Source organism: Callorhinchus milii, unplaced genomic scaffold (assembly GCF_018977255.1).
Source record: "Callorhinchus milii isolate IMCB2004 unplaced genomic scaffold, IMCB_Cmil_1.0 Scaffold12, whole genome shotgun sequence".
In the NCBI taxonomy this organism is placed as follows: Eukaryota; Metazoa; Chordata; class Chondrichthyes; order Chimaeriformes; family Callorhinchidae; genus Callorhinchus; species Callorhinchus milii.
The window spans coordinates 17,738,856-17,761,529 of NW_024704753.1; the positions used below are offsets into that span (position 1 = coordinate 17,738,856).

The window sequence follows — 22,674 nt, forward strand, 5'->3', positions numbered from 1 at the left end:
ATGAATATTCCATTTTCTGGTGGTTGACTCCCATCAGTTTTCCTATTATTGAGGTCAAGCTAATGGGCGTGTACCGTATGTACTCACTTTCCAATGTCTCGGTGTGATGCGATAATGCTTGGGTTCGCTCCAGCACCTCATTATAAATGCCAGCGTATTTTCTCCATCGATTGATTTTTCAATTTGTTTTAAGTGCGATTAAATTCCTTATAAGACCGTGATTGTTTCTTTTCATTGTTCTGTTTCTTTCTTCGGTTGGAACTAATTCATTAATGGGCACAGAAGCTGTGTCCATCTGCATGAAGTCGTCGACAGCTAATATATTGCACCAAATGAACTGCTGTGCTCTGTGTTTTACGACTTTGAAAGCATGAAGCACTTTAGAAGCAATTAATCAATCGCTGGTCTTGAGATCGTTTAATAGCTCGGAGAAATCACGAGATTAGCTCACGAAGTGGACAGGGTTCAGTGTGTTGCCATTTCATCTCATTCAGCAATGCTGCTCTTGCAGCTTGAGCTATCCACAGCAGCTTTAGAAGGTAATTGAGGTAGTTTGCTACAGTCACCAGAGACCTGTGTCGAGGTAGATTTCTTCTGTGTCTTTCGAGGAAAGTGTCACAGCAGCAGTGAGACATGACTTGGAAGTGGTTGATGCAAACTCTAAATGGAATTTTTTTTTTTTTTAATTGTGTTTTGTTGAGAACGTATTAGCGTCTTTCACGTCAGGAGGACGTCCCAAAGCGCTGGACAGTCAGGGATCCGAACCCGAGATGGTGGTTGGGATCAGGAGGGGTGGTGGTGGGGGGGTGGTGGTGGGGGGGATGTGGGTAGGGGTAGGAAGTTGACCCAAAGGCACAGTCGAAGAGGAGGGTCTTGAGACGGGTATTGAAGGAGGCGAGGGAAGTGGCGAGGTGGAGGGACTGTGGGATGGAATTCCAGGTGGTGGGGCAGAGAGGCTGAAGGCCTGCCCACCAATAATGGGGTGGGCAAGGCAGGGATGAAACATCTATTCCCCCCCTTCCGAATTTATACATATTTTGCAGCCAGGTGGGTGTCTGACACATGCGGAAACTCATCGCCATGCTTAAGAGTATCCAAACCAAGCTGAGATTTTCATGCATCCCTCGTGTGCATGGAAATGCCAGAGAGATTTTTGGAATGGAATGCGCGCACTCTCTCTCTCTTTCCATGGAGGGACATATCCTGTTTACCTAATTCCGGAGAGTATCAGGTGAAGATTGACGAGAGCCAATGCTTGGGGGGGACCTCAGAATGTGCGTTGGGAGTCCAACCAACTAAAACTGCATCCCTTGCCATTGAGAGATCTAAGACCACAGGAAGTATTAGTGTGGGAAATAGAAATATAATGATGGTGCGTGCAGTAGAGAGAGCTCTTCAGAGATTGTGGCAATGGAAGCTTTTATCTGCAGTTTACTCATGCTACAGATGACCTAGTGGTGCTTGATGCTGAGACGGAGTGAACATTGTAGAAAACGTGTCATTCCTCCACTGACATCTGTTATCTTCTCGAACACAGAAATTCACGACAAAAATTCAGTGTTTTGTATTTCTATAGACCGGAATTTGGACTGAGACAACCTCAATTAATTCATCTTAGTAATGTTGACTTCTAAAATTAAAATTCATGTTTCAAGAGTCTGGGGCAGAAATGCAAATAATTTAGCCTCAGGTCCAATACCCAATAATACATCACACATCAGTAAACACATTAAAATAACATCAAGACAACTGTACTCCGTCCACCTCTGCATGATAAGTTGAAGTGACTTGGCTGCATCCTCTACTGTTTTACGAAGCCTAATAACTAGCCTTGCTCTTTCTGTGAAAGATTAGCCTTCAGTGGGCACATGATATAAGACACCCAACTGGCAGGAAGCGAGTGGTTAGTGCGATACAAAGCACTCTGTTGCCTAACTTCATGATTTATGAGTTCTGAAGGCCCAGCAAAGCTGTCAGCTCGACTCATGTGCTTGCCTTTCTTACTATGTTTTAGTTCAACTCTTTCAAAAGTTTTGCTGCTGTTGGGAATCTTTCCAAAATCAGTGAATAGCAGACAGAGAAGGCGTACTGAGAGAAAATAGATGAACATAGTCAGCTTAATGGTATCCTCCATATTACTTATATCTCTGCATCACTACTTTAGGATTTTCCCAAGTCTTATTATACCCCACCGCCAGTCTCGAAGACGTGATAAGGCACGACATCAAATGCAAGGATTATTATTACAAATGTGCTTGTTACCTTCATCAATTGATGCACTACTGCCCTTCTATTTTCTAATTTTTAGTGGTAAGAGCAGGAAGCTTCTGTGTGTGGACAGAGTAGGAGTTCGCACGGAGCAGAAACTCCCAAACCAAATGAGATGCAGATGAGATAAGATGCTTTCAGATGGATGTAGGTGGTGTGGAAAGATGGCAGAATGCAAGAATGCTGATGAGAAGGTAGCAACTTGTGGTGCGAAGACAGTAGCTGTAGCAGAAGGGACCCATTTAAATTCATATATTTTTTGTTAAGCACTTATTTAGGGAACTCGGACTCAGTAGGGAGGAACAGCTGTCAAGATCAGGCCTCCCTCCCAGTCCAAACACTCGTGTTGGCAAGAAAAAAAATAAAGTTACTATATTAATATAAAATAAACTGTTTGATCTGGTGGCCAGCCCAGTGTGCCAATTCCTGTTTGATGGTGCTTATGGTCACCTCCCCGCTCCCTCTCCCCCCGGCTCGGGGTCCGACTCCGCCACTGTTGAGCACTCTGGGACGCTACCCCACGTGAAGGGCGCTGTGTAAACGCAAGTTGTTACTGTTGTTCAGGACAATGGTTAATTGTGCGCTCTCTGGCTTATAAAGGCTGTTAAGATAATCATTCACCGTCCCAGTTCTATATATGGATTTGAGAGTTTTTCCACCTTGGCAAGATTGCAACTTTTTTAAAAAAAAAGGATTTGTGTTCAGGGAAGGGTTTGAGGATTTGATAATGCCAGTGGGAGCAGGGTGACTCGTCGCAGTTCAGTGCAGGGAAGTGCTTCTTCAGGCTTCCTGACTTGTTTTTTCCATTAAACGAAAGAGGTTGCAGATGGGACATGATCAATGTGATCATTTTCTTTTGCTGGCTCTCCTAATGATGCTGTAGCTGCAGACACAAGCTGCTGCTTACTTGGAGCCAAGGAGCTAGTTCAGTGAAAATGTCAAGATAACTTTGCTTACAATCTTACACCCAGGAAATGAGTGATTTAAATAGAACCAGGTTTCGAGATTGAATCGGACACGAACGAGAAGCTCAATTTCTGCTTCATGCGATTTCATCCACAAAATATACAGTCAGTTCACTTTCCAGTGTATACTGTGAAACTCTCTGCGACGCCTTGAAGACGTGATAAGACACTCTATCAAATGCAAGGATTATTATTATTATGTTACAGATAAAAAAGACAGCAAATAGCAATAAATTCAAAATGGAATCTTTGAGTTGGGAGAAACTCATTGGTTCATTTCCAGGCTGTCATGTTGGATGATAGAGCCCTCAAGTGTTATCCATCTTGATCTCATTTGATGATTTTGGTGTTAACATTAAAAGTAAACTTGCCAAGTTTCCTGCTGCAAATCAGGATCCAATAGAAGTTACAGAAGGTTTTAGTTCTTCTATACAAATGAATGCAATATGATTACACATATGACATGTCTATCTGATTTAACTCTTGCCTCTTGAGTCGACTTCAAGATCCTCACACTCATGTTCAAATCCCTTCGCTCCCTGGCACCTCCCTATCTCCCTCCAACCTCCTCACTCCCCAATCCACCATCCGGCACCTCCGCTCAACTGGCACCGGCCTCCTGCTCGTCCCTCGCACCCTCCGCCCCACCATCGGAGGCCGCGCTTTCAGCCACTATGCTCCAAAACTCTGAAACATTCTCCCTCAATCCCTCCGCCTTGCTCCCCCTCTCGCCTTTTTCAAGTCCCGGCTGAAAACCTTCCTCTTTGACCGTGCTTACGGCCACCTCTCCCCCCTCCCCCCCGGCTCAGAGTCAGGCTCCGCCACTGTTAAGCGTGGAGGGCGCTATATAAGTGTAAGTTGTTGTTTTATGGGTTCAAGCCCCAAGTCAGGATGAAGCCACGATGGAAAGTTTCACTGTGCATACATGCAGCTGGCATGTTCTTACCCAAGCCAGTTCCTGTGCAAGAGAAAAATTTGGCCCATTAAGTCGCCACTGTGCACTGCTGTGCATGTACAAGTGTATCAGCATTGATCTAATGACCCAACACGAAGGCCAACTTTAACATGGGGCCTGAGCCAGCTGACTGCACTCATGTCATTTGAGCGAGCACTGCTTCAAAGTGCATTCTAATAGGGCTGCACTGCTTTGGAGAGCAACAAGACTTGTTCTCGCCTCTCAGTTCATTATGTTGTTTGAAATGAGATTTTTTTAACACCGTCTGTTCTGTTTATTTTGTACTTTATTTCAATCCTTCTATTGGTAATAGATGATGTTCAGTGGGAAGGTTAGGATTTGAGAGTAAGGCTAAGTATGAGACAAGGAGAGACAGCCTTCAGATATAATCACTTTCAGGTGAGTCATGCTGTGGGCATTGGTGAAGATGGAGCAACATAGCCTTTGATTAGTAGCTAAAACACTTATTATCTGACTCAACTCTCTGGGTCTCAGTAAATGAGCAGGTCAGGCTATGTGACAGAGAGCAGAGATGATATGCCTTGCAGTAAAATACCGAACGATGTAATAGCACTATATAAAAAAAATGAATAAATGCCATTTAATCCATCAAGTTTATTCGAGTTGCTTTCATTTCTTCTCTCCCCCCTCCTTCCATCCATTTAGAGCAGACATTTTGCTGCATCTCACACAATTTGCCAAACCATACTATAATCAGTCGTGAATGTTCCTATGGAGACCGGCAGGTAGAGAAGTTTTAGTCAACATTATCTTCCTCTTGTACTGCATCAAACATTTATGGTAAAGGACGAAGTTCTAATGGACAGAATACTAAATGAAGGTTGAGTCTTTCGTTTTAGACAAATATATAGATAACCTCAGCTGTGCATTTTTAGATGTACAGAATGTTGTCAACATGAGCTTTATACTATAAATTGACAAGATGCTGTATACAGTTGTATTCCAGATGGTACATTGTTACTGAGCATATAATAATAATCGTTGCATTTGACATAGCGTCTTATCACTTCTTTGGGACATCTCAAAGTGCTTCACAGGAAATACTGTAAAGTGAATTGACTGGTTTGTGGGCTAAATGCCTGTGCGTTAAAACTAATGATTATTTGGAAAGGTTTTATCTCTTCTTCAAAGAATGACTTATGCTCAACAGGAGTTGGCAACCTCTGGTACATTATCCTAGTGAATATTCTAAATGCCTTGGCCTGGATAATTAGGTTATCCAACCACAGGAGGTATTCCAACTGAGCCCCATTCTGTCCTCGCCAACACTTTAACATTTTTATTTTTGCCCGTTCTGTTAAGAAAAGTGACTGATCTATAATCCACTCCATTTTTATTCGAAGAACAGGAGATATGGTATCAATTGTATTCTGTGTACAGTTGCTGAATGGTTTATAATATTGAGATCTGGGATTGAATCAAGCTGGGACAGATGGGATGAAAATTTCCACTGTCTGTCAGGATCTCAGGTACAAATGGGTTTGGGTCAATCTCCCCCACCCCCACCCCCATGCTAATTGCCACATATTCCACAACAGTGGCAAGTCATTTCTAACTCGAGAACAGCAATTAATCCCTAATGTGGGACAACATCCAAATAGTTAAATGGCATAAAAACCTGATATCAGGAGCTGTGAACAATCCGACAAGATGTTGAGATTTCAAAAGTGTGCCTATGCAGCATTCGTGTGTATTTTAACCCGAATCACTGCCCTTAAATAATTAAGAAGAAATAAATTGCTAATGACATTAAGATATAGGAACACAAATATTACTGAACGGCTGTTTCAGTTCAGCCTACAGGCAATTACAATTGGTTAAGATCCCAGTGCATAGCACCCGGTGCACGTTTGATCCTTCGTCGGCTCTGGCTGTTGTTGTCTGGATTCTAATGTTCCAATTCATCAACTCATTACTGCTGGGAGTGAGCTGCATGTGAAGTAAAAAACAGAAATTAAATTCAAGTCAGACCTGGAACGTAGGGATTGATCAGTGTTTATCGCAGGCTGTTACTCAAGGGATGATCATTTCCATGCAAATTGTGAACAAGAAGCAAGCCAACTAAAAGCAATGTTAACCATTTGCAAGTTTTCCATCACGTTTACAATGCAAATTTTATGAAAATAATGCTTGCCTTGTGCAATCTTTGCGGCTCTCAAGCATATCATTTTACAATGGTCAATTAGAAACTTCACAGCCCATCTCTATAAATCTGCTCTCGAGGCTGTGTGTGGAATCAGAATGGTGCAAATCTTTCATGGAAGAAATTAAAGAACCACTATAGCTATAATGTGAAGTCCATTCACAAAGTCTCCAGAGCAAGGCTTGAAAACAGAATGGAACGACTGTTATATAACTGCCTGTTCTGATTTTTAGGAATCTTAATGTTAATACAGAACTTATAGAAACTCTACATAGAAAGAATATATTTGTATGAATTTGGATGTACTATGAATACATGCAGATACGTGCGCACCAAATGGCAATTGCACCACACAATTTTTCACTTGGTCTCATGTTTTGTTCATCAAATCTGTGATGAGAAACATCCCAGAAAAAGATTTTCTGCTGGAGTAATGGTCATTCACTGTGAGGGAAGCAAGATCTTAAGATTGATCATCTGCCCCATGTAGCTTTTTTGTTTGGTTGAAGAAGTGCTGGAAACTAAAACTTTTCTTCGTTGCAATATTTAGGTCAAGTGGCAAAACTCATAATTGAAGGTCACCACCTTGTTGAGAAGTGTTCAGAGGATAAAATCAATCAAAGGGTTTGCGATGCCAACCATAGAATCTAAAAATCTGTAGATTGGAGGATGAACGGAAGGTTAAGGTAACTGAGGATTTGCTCAGTTTTGACGTCGACTAGAGGACTAAGGTATTGGTATTGATCTTAAGTCAGTGAGGAGGCAGGTACGAGGAAGTAAGTGTTTTATTTGATTTGAGGTAAGAAAACATTTTTGTAAACAGTTAATTCACCAACAAAGTCCTCCGGCGAACGTTTTGGACCCTGTATGGTTTAGCTCTTGCGTCACAGGGAATTCATCTTTGCAAGGTTGAAGATTCTCATTGCCACACACAATAGCTATTGTTTCTTCAGTACATCTGATTCATTCTGTTGTTGCTGAGGTTATATAACTTTGTACTGAATTGGCGTTTTAAAAGGGAAACTGTCTGAAGGATTTCAGCTGGAGAGCCCAAGGCTGGCCAGCGATGGCATGCTCCCCAGAACATACTAGAGGGAGAATGCAATGAGGTTGCTTATGAGACGAACAAATTGGATGTTGCCCAGCTGGATTTTGTCTATAGCACAGCAGCATGTTGCACAGACCACCTCACAGTCAATTGCACCTGTATTCTTACTGACAAACATTAAAAGAAAACTGGTTTATTCTCTTAGTTTGTAGAGTTTCTCGAGGTACAATGGGTTCTAAATTAATACTGAAAATATCACGACATATATATACAGTCATATATATCATATGACTATAGGGGCTATACCAAATGTAAGGATTATTATTATCACCAAATAACACATATGAGTGGACAGATGTGCTACTTTTGACAATAGTCAACTGATTTTATTGATCCAACAAACAAACACTAAATATCTTGGATTTTTTTTAAAAATCTGCAAAATTACAGCAAAGAACATCAAAATTGGAAATGTGCTATTAACATTCCCAGAAATTAAATAATTAAACATTCTTGTGATGTTGAGAGATATACTGAGACCATAGAAACATCTGAGGAAGAATTTGAAATTTTTTTTTAAAAAAATGACATTGATTAAGAGCGCTAAAACATTATTGAAACGTTATTTAATGTGGATTTTATTCATTCAAAAGAGACAGATTAAAAACTGCGGATTGTGCTATTTTGTGAGGCGAGTATTTACATTATTTTTTTAAAAACAATATTTGTAAAAACTTTTATGTGACATGGAAGAAAAAGCTCTTCCTGTGGAACAGGCTCCCGAGGGAGACGTTTGAAGCAGGAACTGTTGATTCTTTCAAACATAGATCAGCTTGTTTTCTTTTAGGAAATAACACTATGGAATATAGCACATAGGGAGTTTGGGACACATGCGCACGTGACCACCAGGGAGGTGAACTAGATGGACCCTGGTCTTTTATCATCCAAGCATTTCTTATATTCTTATGTCACTTTCTTTTCAGCGATCCTTTCCTTAGGATGCAACAAAAATAAACTCAGACTCTTCTGTCACGTGGCTCCTTTTAAGCCAGTCGGGTTCCTGGTTTCAGCCCAAGGGTGCAATCAACTGATACAGGAGGCAGGAAAATTTAATTCAACCACTGAAATCTAAAGTAGATGGAGGTCTTTGAATGGAAAAAGATATAGAGTTGCCTGAAGGAAATTGAAGCATTAGAGAGACCTTTACTTGGAAGATTTCCGTCTTTAAGTCCGATGGATGGAAATTTCCATTCCTCTCATTGCTTCTGTAAATGACGGTGTAGTACAATAATGCAGTGATGATTGGAAGAAAGCAGTTGGTCTCAAGTCCACATTTTCAACTACTCAAATTATTTTTTAGGCTTCAGTGAAGTGCATACATCGTACAAATGATATACGTGGAGGGCTTTGGGGGAGCGCTCCGAAATGTATATTGAGCATTTGAAGTTGTAGAAATTACAATTGGCTTCCACAAAATAAAGTAATTCTTCCCCAACTTATTTCCTCAATACCCAGGAACATGTCAGCTGCAATACAATATAAGACCATGGGATTTCCCACAGTCATTGATCTGCTCTACTTTTCATAACACAACATAATTTTGAAAGCTGATTTTTTTTCGACCAAGAGTAATGGGGCCCTGAAGCAGCTTTTCTTGAAACTGAAATTTACTAAATCCTTCTAGCGTATTCTGGCCTGCCCGTTGAGTTGTGGTTCATGATCAGTTTTTAGGTTAACCGATGTGATTCGCATCAGCGAATTAACTGCTTTGTTTCGCATCGACAGCCAATTGCACACAGCAGTGCCTCACAAACAGTCGTGGATTAAGTGATCAAACTATTATTTTTTTTGTGGAAGGGATTGGTGGAGACGTTTTACAGTCTCAAAACACGGTAGTAAATACTTTTGAAAGAAATTATGATTTTTCTGGTAATCAGATGCCACTTTACAGTATTCCTTGGTAAATTTTTAAGCTTTGATATCAGAATCAATAATCCTTCTTTCATTGTGGATACCTCTGTTTACCTATAATCCAGAATGTATGAACTATCTATGTCTATGCTGTTATAAGCACTAAAAGTAATCAAAGCTAGGGCATTGGGATAATTGAACCTGTTCTTGAGTGGATGAGGTTCTCAGCAGTTCGGGAGAGAGGTGCTGATGGAGACATTTTGCAGGTGAGGGGAGCTGTGCGAGTGAGAGTCCACATGCAAGGCTTCAAAGACAACGGGATGGGGAGGGGTGTAGAACAAGACACAGAGGTACCACTCCTTGAGCTGGAGTGAGCATCCATACAGGTCAGTGCAGTCAGCGCCTGAGGGAATAAGGCACTAACGGGAGCCAAACAGGAGAAGCTAAATCTTGTCTACCTTCAGCACTTAGAGAGAGAGAGAGCATAACCTCAGCAATGATCTCAAGCCATTGCTTTAATGGAAGATTTCATTTGGTGCTTCTGATGGCTTCAAGCAAGTGAGTATCAGAGAGTACTCTAACCTTAAAGATGTCTCGAGGTCTCTTGCAAATCTCACTGCAGTAATTATATTGAAGGCTCGACTATTCTGCTTCATTTGTCGATGTATTTATCCGCATTTTTGACCGTCATATCTCTCATGTCAAATATAAGTCTCACATCTTTGCTGCTGTAGGTGCCTCCAAGAATCCGTTTCTTCCTTCAAACCAATAAATCATAAAGAGAGCTAAAATCTATATATTGTCTTCTCCCATAATCTTTTCAACCTTGCTGTTGACCTACAATATATGGGTCTACGTCCTTTGCTCCTGTCCCTCAATTTGAAAAAAATAGTAGTTAATCACACATTTCGTTGGTGCCAAGAGCTGACAAATTTATCTTTCTGTGAGGGGAGTGTTTGCACATCTCAAACCATTGCGTTTAATTACCATGTCACTTAAATATGATTACAGACCAAGTCTGGAGATAGCTTGGCGGAAGGTGCCAAGTATTCAACTGAAATCACTTGGGAATATATTCTTAGTCTCAGGAGACTTCATTCCAGCAACAATTCGGAGATGACAACTCAGTATGAGCAGGGTTTGCTGATTGCTATGTGACTCACTGAACTCAAATTGATATCCTTACAATTATATTTTGAAAGATCTTGTCAAAAATGTCTGATTGATTACAGATTATTACACAGTTTCGTTTTTCTTCCATCAGTAAAATCAAATGTTGGAGGGGCTGGGGGAGGGGTGGGGGGAGAGAAAGTATATTGCTGCTTTGTTTCGTTAAACACAGAGACGTAAAGTATGCAATAAATCTGAGCTTCTGTTTCTGTACATTGCCGAACTGCGTGATTCATTGTAAACGGGCGATTTTTCATTTGTGCCTCAATTTCAAAACTAACCATCAGAAAAATTGCTTACGTTTTGTAGCAAGCAACTTAATGTGTGGGGGAAATATTATCTGTTTGGGCAAAATTATTCAAGGTGTCAATGTAGGAAATTAAATGTGTTGTAAGCTCGTCAGGGTGATATCATTCAGAGACAAATTGTTGGAGCAGAAATTTTGCATCTTAATTGTGTTATACGCGATGAGCCTTATACGCCATAATATATTTTGCGAGAAATGTACAGGAAATCATACTTGTAAGAACATAAGGAATGCTCGATGAAAAAAAAAAAACAAAGTCCATCTGGTTCGCCTTCCACCTTCCTGGTGGTCGCGTGCACATAGGTCCCGAACTACCTATGTGCTATTCTTGTAACCTGTCACAATGTGTGAAACAGGTGCACAATTATTGTAACGAAGCTCTAGTAGCCATTGCACAAGTCGAAGAGGAATCGTTGTCTTCCCCGAGTTATAACGGGAACGTACTGCAGACCAACTTTGATGGCTAAACACTAAATCACAGTCCTGGGTCTGTCATCTTCATGGGGGCAGGATTTGCCTCACCGTGTCAATATGGGAGTTGGAACTGAAGCTAGTTGAGATTGAGAATAATACATGTTTAGAAAAAAAACTAATCTTGGAGAGATTGTAGATGTGGTTTCATCCCATCAAAGTGTTTCCTCCCCTGGAGGGATATGACAACTACTCAAAGAGCCTGGAGTAGGCTGGTCCAGAAACTGCTTCAGAGCTGCCACGATATAGAATAGAGGACAGCAAAGGAATAATAATAATCCTTGCATTTGCTATAGCGCCTTATCACGTCTTTGAGACGCCGTCCGGCGTGGAGGGCGCTATATAAATCCAAGTTGTTGTTGTCGTTGAGACGTCTCAAAGCGCTTCACAGAATATGCTGTAATGTGAATTGACTGTATATTTTTGTGGGTGAAACAGGGCAGCCAATTGCAGTGTCCCGCAAACAGTCGTGGATTGAGGGACCAAATTATTATTATTATTATTTTTTGAAGGCATTATTACCCCCGGAAAGCAATCCGCCAATCGATTAACGACCTACTTACTGCAAGGTAAACAGAGGCGTATGTGTGGAGTAAGGAAATTTGCCTACGGTTTCTCTCCCCTCAAGGGAAGAAAAAAAAACCACTCGGAATATGATAGAAAATAATTATTCAAAGTGGAACCTTGGCTGGTGGACGTTAATAAGTAAAGTGAAGATTCTGCTCGAAGGAGCTGTACAGCATAATTAAAATCACTAAATCATTAATGATTTGGTGCCCAAAGCCTTCTTAAACAATCTATCTTAAGTTTTTTTTTAAACCTACGGTACTTTGTTTTATAAAATCTATCGACTTGATCATTGCTAAAATAACCATTTTGGAAAACCTGGGCTTGAAACAGCATCTGTCATGTGTTTATTACAGGACAGCAGTCATCAATAACCCGCGGTTATTCAGTGTGATTTGTAATGTTGCTTCAAAATAGATCCTACTGCTGGAAAATGGGTGTTTTTTTTAAAATATGGGCTGACTTATGCTGGAATCCGAATCTGAATCCTCTACTATTCACTCAAATAGATATTTTCCAATCAATGTACCTAGATAGGATGTTGACAAGCTATTTGAATATAAGGAGCGTTATAGTGAGCCTTATAATAATAATAATTCTGGCATTTGATATAGCGCCTTATCACTTCTCAGAGCGCTTCACAGAATTTACTGTAAAGTGAATTGACTGTATATTTTGTGGGCAAAACGTGGCAGCCAATTGCGCACAGCAGCGTCCCACAAACACTAGTGATTGAGTGATCAAAAATATTTTTTTTCTCTCGCAAATATCACCGCGTAACAATCAGGACAGAAAACCTTTGTGTGATTTTCCTCTCCCCAGCCTAGAAATGCTGAGATCACTTATAAGCCCTGCTGCATTTCCAGCTGAGATCAGTTAGGCTGGGTTATCACAGGCCAAATAATTCAATAGTGTCCCGCACAGTGGATTTATCCACAAATCCATTAGAACTTGGGTTCTGTGGTTTAACAATGAAATGATTCCTTCAGTTAGAAAGCCACAGTTAGGCTGGGTTTATGGCATAGAGTTCCAATTAATGGCTGCTATTAAATTTATACTTTATTGATATTGATCTGCAATCTTATCTGCTTTGTTTCCCCCCCCATTATACAGAAAAAAGAATGGCTTTGTTTGAATTGTCAAACCCAGCGACTGCTATCTGGCAGTTTAGGAGATGCACCGATTCCTGTCCCATCATTGGCATCGAAACAGCAGCCAACAATGTCACCCCATCACCAACCGATGGGGACCAGTCAACAGCAAAGGAAAGACATGGGTCAGCAACAGCAACAGCAAGGCAGCCCCAGCATCCAGCAGAAAAGGGCCACTTCAGCATCAGGTCAACAACTGGCCCACCAGAAGGATCAACCCATTCCCCAAAGCAGGCAGTCCACACCAACCAAACATCAAGGTCCTTCTGCTGAGGATAAGTCACGTCTTCAGCAAGTACAGACGGTTCCTGAACGAATTGAGACCAAACTGTTGACCCAGGCTGCGTCCCCAAACAGGGCACCGTCAGAAAGGGAGAAGCCGAAACCTCTACTCCAGAGCGTCACTGGGCCCGTAACGTCCAAAGGCGTCAGCACAGACAAAAAGGTGGATTCCTCCCCCAAAGAGATCTCTCAGTTATCCGATCTGCAGAAAACAAAAGTGCTGGAGGTGAGTGGCTTGAGCTTGAATGGGGTCAAAGATCAAAGAAGCAGGTCAAAGGGAATTGAATTTGATAGCCTTACGGTTTTATTTGAATTTATTATTTATTTCTGTAGTGGTTTAATGAAATCGTCGATGCATCATAGTTATTCAAAATGGAGCTCCTGCTTTCTGTGTGCACGAGGAACATTAGAGAGTCACACAGATATATGTGAAAATGATGTTTCTCTTCTGAATATAGTCAAGTAAATTCCAATCCAAGATTTTTGGAAATTATTCCCATCTTGTGTTTGACAGACACAAACAGATATTACTCTCCACTACTCCAGGAGGTAGGGTAGGGTGGGTATTCTGGAACGATGAGATCAAGTGGGTTAAAACACCATCAGCTGAGCAAACTTTTGTGATCTTTCCTAACTGGCTTTCAGTTGCAGCATCAATCACGCTGCACTGAAAACAAAAAGGACCATTAAAAAATGATTTAGTTCTTTTTCTGTGCATTAACAATAAATCTGTCGGAACGTATACATTACATTTTAATTATTTTTTCAGGTTAATTAGTTTTCCAGTAAAGGATCTCGACCTCGGGTTTTTTTTCTCTGGGCTTTTGAGTCCTGCCCTCTGCTGTCCTGGGACAGCAACCTTCACTACACACTGCTTTTGTTGGTCATGAAACAAGAGAATAATCTCAGTTAAAAGTCATGACTTCTGGGGAATTGTTCTATCCCTCCACTTGTTTCCCAAGAAGCGAGACATTGCTGTCTACGCTCTCCCCATTTCGATATCCGTCAGCGTCTCTGTAGAACGCACTGAGAATTTAGACGGGTGCTCTCTACATGCAGGCTGTGGTTCAAAATGGGTGATCACAAGAGAGTATAATTCGGGCCATTTGGTTTCTTCTTTCCAGGAAACGTATCTTTCCATCACCCGTTCAAACGTTCTGATTTCTTTTAATGATTCCAGGGTCCCAGCTTCAACCACCCTGATAACCTGTTCCAGTTGTTAATTGCCCTCTGGGTAAGGATATAATTCCTGGTAAATGTCCTTCAGACATAACCATATTACACATTTTCTTTTTATTATTTTAATTGTGTAATTACAATGTAATTGGAAAGCATAATTTGATATCATCTTAAGACTCCAACCCTAATATTTAGTGATGAGAACACTAATGTGTTAGAATAAGCTCGTAATGTGAGAGTATTGCTTATTTTAACTCTTTGCTGACCAGTATCTTATTGTTTTCAGGAATTGAACAAACCCTATCCCCAGGATTCATCCCGTAGTCCACAGAGTTTAAGTGACACAGGCTACTCATCCGACGGCATATCTAGCTCACAGAGTGAGATCACAACTTTACTGCATCAAGAGGGGCAGAAGCTCAATGAGTCCGGCTTGCAGGCACACAGTCCCCCGAGCATCTCAGAACTTACCAAGCTGGAAAGTACTGTACGGCCACTGCTTGAATCCCAAACTCGTCAAGGTCAGGCTAAGGGAGGACGGTCTTTTGAGGATCAAAGTGAAGAACAGCGACATCGCCCACGCTCGCTTTCGATCACACCAGAGTCTTACAGTTCAGACGAAGAGCTTGAAGATATACAGGAGGAGGATGAAGATTCTTTTGATTGGGAAAATCGAAGAGAGAGCCTGGAATCACTGGACGAATTTGGTAGAAAATTGCAACATGAGTATGTTGAAGAGGGCAGGAAGAGTGCAATAACTGCTCTTCAGAGTAAGGAGCCAAAAGTAGAGCAAGAACTAACCGATGAAGAGTTTATGCGAAGGCAAATCTTGGAAATGAGTGCCGATGAGGATAATGCTTCTTTGGAAGATGAGGACTTTCACAGTCAAACTAAACGCCTCACAAAGAAGAGTCAGAAACACGACTCGTCCAGTAAACAAAGTCCTTCCAAACGACAACTGCCTCAGATCCCAAGCAGCAATTATGAAGGTGCTACAACAACAGAAAGTTACGCACAAGAAGAAAGCCAGTCGTGGCACGATGATAGCTATGGCGAATCCAAAAGTGGCGTAGAAGTCGACACGATGGGGGGAACAGCTGGGTTACGGCGTTTCAAAACCATAGATTTGAACAACACAAATACTTACACGAGTAGAGATGAGGAACTCAGCAACGAACCGGATCTTAGTCTTGATCGTGAACCTGAACTTGAGATGGAGAGTTTGACTGGATCACCAGACGAAAGATCAAAGGGTGAATACTCGTCGACGTTGCCAGCTTCCACGACAAGTTTTTCATCGGGTGCCTCGCCTACTTCTGTCTCGTCGTTGGAAGAAGACAGCGATAGCAGTCCAAGCCGCAGGCATAGACTGGAAGAGGTTAAGCAACAGAGGAAAGCTCGGCATCGTTCACACGGCCCTCTGTTGCCGACTATCGAAGATTCGTCTGAGGAAGAAGAGCTGCGGGAGGAAGAAGAACTGCTTCGAGAGCAGGAAAAGATGCGAGAGGTTGAGCAGCAGCGCATTCGAAGCACAGCTCGAAAAGCGAAGAGAGACAAAGAGGAGTTAAGGGCACAGAGGAGGCGTGAAAGGTCCAAGACACCTCCAAGTAACCTTTCCCCCATTGAGGACGCTTCTCCCACCGAGGAACTCCGACAGGCTGCAGAAATGGAAGAACTGCATCGATCTTCCTGCTCGGAGTACTCACCCACCATGGACTCCGAAGCTGAAGGTTTCGAGATAGCAACCTGCAGATTGTACAAATCGGGCAGCGAGTACAACCTCCCGTCGTTCATGTCCTTATACTCGCCGACCGAAAAATCAACCAGCGCCACAACAAATTCTTCAGGGAATCAAAAGCCATTGAAAAGTGCAGAGGAGGCGTATGAGGAGATGATGAGGAAAGCTGAGATGCTTAAGACGCAGAAACCGCAGTCCGCACAGAGCATCATTCCCCTCAGCGCTGCTTATAAGCCGGATGATGGCATTGAGAGTCATTACAAATACCAAACAACAGCAGACGAGTACAGCTACTCGAGTAATGACATAGAATTATCACAGACGAACGTACCGAGTGAGTTCCAGGAATCGGAAGCGTACCAGCAGAACAATCTGATGACTTCCGTGCAACCCCCTAAAATGTCCTATTCGCCTTCCCTTGACCTCCGACTGCAGCAACAGAACATCCAATTGCAAACTCTTGAGCGATCCTTTCAGGTGAAGAAGCTTCTGGATGCGGAGAGTGCTTACTCTGACCCGGCAAAGCAAACCGACGCCCTTCTGACCCCTGGAACAAGCCCCACACAGTTGTCTGCCCCCGTTTCATTCGTTTCATCCAACGCTGACCCAAACAGGCTGCCTAGTAGAAGCATCCCTGATGTCAGGGTTACCCAGTACTTCACCAGAGATGAGCACGATCAAATTCGGACTTCACCCTCTACAGCAGGAAATGTTAACACGTCAGGTGTTGCTGAAATCTCTTACGCTAACTACAACAAAAGGTCAAGTGTGGCTACAACTGCTGTCGTCGTCAGTCAGTCCAGTACACCAAGCTTCTCTACCACGTCAGAGAGTTTTGCTCAGCCAACGTCCTTCAATAAAACAGTTACTTCTGCGACGTCTACCTCTGTAGATAGAAGTACGGGATACATTCCCACAAAACCATCAGATCCTGCAATGACAGTCGGAAAAGGACAGTACAGTTCTCAGTATGATGATGTTTCCAAAAATAGGAGATTCAGTGTCGATGCATATTCTTCGACTCCCGATGTTCCACACGCCTCTACGCAACCCGGGGCATTTTACAAAGGTTCCAGCCCAGAAGGTCCTCATTCCCCAGTTTCTTCACCGTATCACAGCACTGCTCATTCAGAGATTGGAACGCAGAGGTCGGTATCCCAAACCAGTGCAGCAGCGGGTAGTATGCCGAGTAATAGATCGACTGCAGAATTTTCAACACAGACTTCCACCCCCAGAGATCTCTCGCCGACCAGGGTAACGATGGCTTCCTCGCCGTCCTCAATCACGGCTCAAGGTACTCAAACATCGGTGAGGTCAGCCCGCCTGACTCGCCAGATATCATCTCCAGAATCTGCGTTCATGGTGATTACTTTGGCATCGGATGTCGCAACCTCGACTCAGCCTTTGACTGTCAGTTCTTCCACATCACCAATCTCCTCGCCAACTCGGTTGAATCGACAACAGACGCTGCACGGTTGGGCTCAAACAGTCGTTACTTCATCACAGCAACAAATGCAGCAGCAACTGGTGTATACTGTGACTTCAATGCAGATTGATAGGGCGTCGATGACCAATTCTATGATTCAACCGGCAACTAGAGTTCAGATTGCTGCAACGGTCGTCACAACTACCACTGTGGTTAGTCGAGGAGCTCTTCCTGTTGAAAGCAGAATGTCATTATCTTACCAGAACTCAATTGTAAGCTCAGCTCAAGGCCCAAAGGCAGGTAGTTCTGTTGTAGATCTTCGAACAGCCTCTAAACCAACTCCTGTCATCATAACGGATCACGGCATGGATTTAACATCCCTGGCTTCAGAGAGTAGAAGGTACTCGCTTGATGCAGATCAGATTCCGAGTCGTCAAATGAGCGCAGTGCAGCCGTTAATCATGAATCTGAACGTGCAGGAACACCCCAATGTTGTCGTCCCCACGCCTGTGGGTATAACAACAGCATCAACCATAGCAAAGGTACCAATGATCTACGGAGACCCATTCCAGAGTCGTGTGGACTTTGGACATGGGACAGGACCGGCAATCTGTCTCACACAAACCAAACCTGAATCTGCACCTCAACCACCAACTATAACCGAGAGTGGAACCAACACTGATATTGCTGCATTCATATCCAAACCAGATTTAAGTTGTCACACACAGCCTTGCTTTGCTCGGTTTAACCTAGCTAATCAAACACCTCCCGTGCGTAAGGTAGACATTATGGTGGGTCAGAGTAACCTCAGTAATGCTATTGTTGTCAATACCTTTCCTCAGTCAGTACCCCAAGACAGCAGCCTTGTTGCCTCGCAAGTACACGGCGATTTATCAGTAGAATCCAAGCCGTCCGTGCCTCCTCCAATTCTGACTGGAGTGAAAGCACATCACACGATGGTGCAGCTGGACAATGTAACCGCAGGCACAGTCACAAAGCTGGTGAAACAAGATCTTCCTCCTTCAAATGCCTTGGATTTGACTGGAGCAAAATCAGAAAGGGCTGCTTGTTGTGATGTTGTGTATAAGTTTCCTTTTGCTGGCAGTTGCACAGGGTCATATAATCCAGGTTCTCAGGTCCCTGATAAAACAATGACTGAGCTACAGCAGATTGAAAGGAATAATGCTCAGGAGTACTATGACAACAAAGCACATGAACCTATTGACAGTTACCAGTATAAAGAACCTATGGCCAGTTACAGGGAAGGTCAAAGTTTGTATGATGAACGCAAAGCCTTCTCTCACGTATTTTCTGGACGACTGCATTCATCTCTGTCGGACACTAACCTAGTAGAAGCTGGTATGAATTATAATCTCATGAAGAACGATCCTTTCTATCATCCTCCTGGAGGAGACATGGCTGTAGACTTGTCTACAATGAAGCATTCCTACAGCTTGTCCTTTGGCGAGGGAAGGGACTGGGGACTCGGAATGCAGTATGGATCCTTCACTGATCTCAGACAAGCATCAGATGTCATGAGCCAACCCACACCAATAAGGAGGTACAGTTCAATGTCCAATATCCACTCCGATTATAGATATTCAATGAGAGATGATCTATCGAGCTTCCAGGAGGCTAGTTTGGCCCATTACAGTGCGACCACAGCTCGGGAGATTAGCAGAATGTGTGCAGCTCTGAATTCCATGGATCATTACGGGAACCGGTACACAAACCGTTCGGACGCATTGCCGTACGGCTCGGCTGGACCCAATCCGCACTGCGGCGGACTTTCAGGTAACCACACGACGTCAAACCAGCAAGGCTTGGCTTCGGTGAAACCCGACCTAATGTTTAATCCGAACTTCCCCGACCCCCGACGTCGCTTGGCGGCTCAGGGTCTTGGCACCGTGCCGCACGTGGTGCGCGTGGGAGCCATTCGCCGCATATATCCTCAAGCCACTCCCGTAAGAGCCCCAGACGGCATGATTTACTCCACTATCAGTACTCCCATAGCTTCCACTCTCCCGATCACCACCCAGCCGGCTTCCATCTTACGTCCTATGCTGAGGGGTGTCTACAGACCCTACATGCCGGGTAACGTCACTCCCGTGCCACTGTCGAGCTTGACCAGAGTTCCTCTCGTTACCCCGAGAATGCCGGTTACAGGTCAAGGTCTCTACCGATTCCCCCCTACCGGCCAGTTCACCACCCCGACCTCCGTAGGGGAGTCTCCCGTGTATCTAGGAAAGCCTGCAATAAGCATTCCTGGTACAGCTGGCCTGAGTAACGCCGGCACTGGAGGGATCAATGCAATCCCGGCGGTGCAGAGGCAAGAACAAAGTGGGGTTCTGCATCAAAACGCCATGGCTCAGAAATACGCCGCAGAGGGCGGTCAGGCGAAGGCGCAGCAGCATGTCGGCATCCTGCAGCAGCATCAACAACAACTGCAGCAGCAGCAACATCATCACCAACAACTGCAGCAGCAACAACAACAACAACTGCAGCAGCAACAACAACATCAACAGCAACTGCAGCAGCAACAACAACATCAACAGCAACTGCAGCAACAACATCAACAACAACTGCAGCAGCAACAACAACATCAACAGCAGCAACTGCAGCAGCAACTGCATTTACAGCAGCAGCAACCCCCACCACCCTTGCAGCCACAGTTGCAGCTGCACCCGCCACCACCGCAAATGCAGCATCTGCAGCCGCCACAGATTCCGCAGCAGCCCCAGCAGCAGCAGCAGCAGCCGCAGCAACCACCACAGATGCAGCAACAGCAACCACCACACGTGCAAAATCCGCAGCCGCCGCAAATGCAGCAGCAGCAGCAACCATCGCAATTGCAGCACCCACAGCCACCGCAATTGCAGCAGCAGCAACCACCACAAATGCAGCAGCCACAGCAATTGCAACAGCAGCCGCCACACGTGCAGAATCCGCAACCGCCACAAATGCAGCAACAGCAACCATCGCAATTGCAGCAGCAGCAACCACCACAAATGCAGCAGCCACAGCAATTGCAACAACAGCAGCAGCAGCAGCAGCAGCAACCCCCACAAATGCAGCAACAACCACCGCAATTGCAGCAACAACCATCGCAACTGCAGCAGCAGCAGCAGCTACAATACCAGCAACAACTGCAGCAGCAACTGCAGCAACTGCAACAGCAGCAACAGCAACTCCAGCAGCAGCAACAGTTGCAGCAACAGCAGCAGCAAGAAGCCCAAGCCGGTGGGTTCGAGAGGGCCGGCGCTGGTCGAATCAGCGCGGCGGGCAGCAGCAAGCAAGAGGAGAAAGAGGAAGAGCGTCAGCAGAAGCAGCAGCACGAGCACAGCCTGCTCGTCGAGCGGGAGCGGGTGGAGCTCGAGAAACTGAGGCATCAGCGGCTCCAGGAAGAGCTGGAGCGGCAGCGCTTGGAACTGCAGCGGCACCGGGAGAACGAGCAAATCCTGGTGCAGCGTGAACTCCAGGAGCTGCAGACCATCAAGCACCAGGTAATGCACCAGCAGCAAGAGGAGAGGCAGGCCCAGCTCGCCCTGCAGCGAGAGCAGTTGGCGCAGCAGCGCCTGCAGCTGGAACAGATTCAGCACCTCCAGCAGCAGCTGCACCAGCAGCTCGAGGAGCAGAAAGTCCGCAACAACGTAATGGCGGCCTGCGACCCGCCGCCGCAAGGCAGAATCACGCCGCAGACCATGTCGGAAATGGCCATCGAAATGCAGAGGACCATGGCTCAAAACGGCCAGTACTGGCCCGTAAGCCAACCGCCGTACGCCGAAGCCCCCCCCGCCCCCCCGAGCGTTCAAGAGCAACCGGCGTTGCATTTGTCCCCGCGGCACAGAGCCCCCGCCGCAGACTCGCCGCAGCGTCCACTCCCCGGCTCTGCCTCCGAGACGTCGCTCCGGAACGAGGAGCACCCGGAACTCAGGGGCATCAGGAAGAGGAACTCGATGCCCAGACTCCGCGACGCTTACGAGGAGGAGGAGGACGGTGCGAAGCGAGGCCAGTACGTGGTGAAGAAGATCGCCGACAGCTGCGTGCAGACCGACGACGAGGACGGCGAAGAATGCTACTACGTGGCCCGTCGCAGGAGAACCAAGCGAAGCGTGGACTGCAGCGTCCAAACCGACGACGAGGACAACGGGGAGTGGGAGCAGCCCGTCCGGAGGCGACGCTCCAGGTTCTCCAAGCATTCGGATTCCAGCACCGAGCACAAGCGCGAGCCGCTGAAGGCGACTTCCAGCATTGCCATCCAGACAACCAGCGATTGCTCTGTACAGACAGAACCGTATCAGCTGGGCTCAATATCTCCAGCCATTCACATCACGCCCGACCCAAGGGTGGAGATTATCAGGTACATATCAGCTCCTGAGAAGACCCAGAAGGGAGAGAGTCTCGCTTGCCAGACCGAGCCCGAAATGCAATCGCAAGGAATTGTTGTCCCTCAGCTTTCTGTTCCGACTCCTGTTAATCCTTACTCGACTAACATACAGATAGTGACGTCTGGTCCCCTGGATCAAGCCACCGCCAGACAGCAGGGAATTATGGTTGTCCCCAAGTTTGAGAAAAAGAAACCGGATCCTTTGGAAATCGGCTATCAGTCTCACCTTCCACCCGAGCCCCTGCCTCAAATGACCCGTCAGCCTCCGAAATCGCCGCAGGTCCTGTACTCTCCTGTCTCGCCCCTCTCCCCACACCGGCTCCTGGAGTCGTCTTTCACCTCCTACGAGAAGCTGAACAAGGCCCACGTGACTCCGCAGAAACACTTCACCACAGAGTCACCCAAACGACAGCAGACTCTGCCGCGGCCCATCAAGGTGATGCAACGCTCCATGTCCGACCCCAAGCCCATCAGCCCAACCTCGGAGGACGCCGGGAAGCAGAGGTTCTTCATTCATCAGCAGCAAGGACAGCATGGTAGTCAGGTATGGACGTGCCAGGATTGAGGTGGGACAGAAAATATGGGTTTGGGTGGGGCGACAAAAGAATTGCAACCGTCTCATCTGTGGTACTGAGGGACAGGTTGTTGAACATTACTGAGTTCAACCGTGTCCTCACTGTCGGTT

General features: G+C 45.0%; 1 protein-coding gene across 1 annotated transcript in view; it reads left to right on the plus strand.

Moving 5' to 3' along the window:
* LOC103176808 (protein bassoon) overlaps positions 1 to 22,674 on the plus strand; it is a 118,326-nt gene that overhangs the window by 57,400 nt on the left and 38,252 nt on the right. Inside the window, exons 5-8 of the mRNA XM_042339709.1 lie at positions 12,940 to 13,485; positions 14,725 to 20,226; positions 20,308 to 20,538; positions 20,611 to 22,533. Of these exons, the coding sequence (XP_042195643.1) occupies positions 12,940 to 13,485; positions 14,725 to 20,226; positions 20,308 to 20,538; positions 20,611 to 22,533 (8,202 nt within the window). The remainder of the gene's footprint in view (positions 1 to 12,939; positions 13,486 to 14,724; positions 20,227 to 20,307; positions 20,539 to 20,610; positions 22,534 to 22,674) is intronic.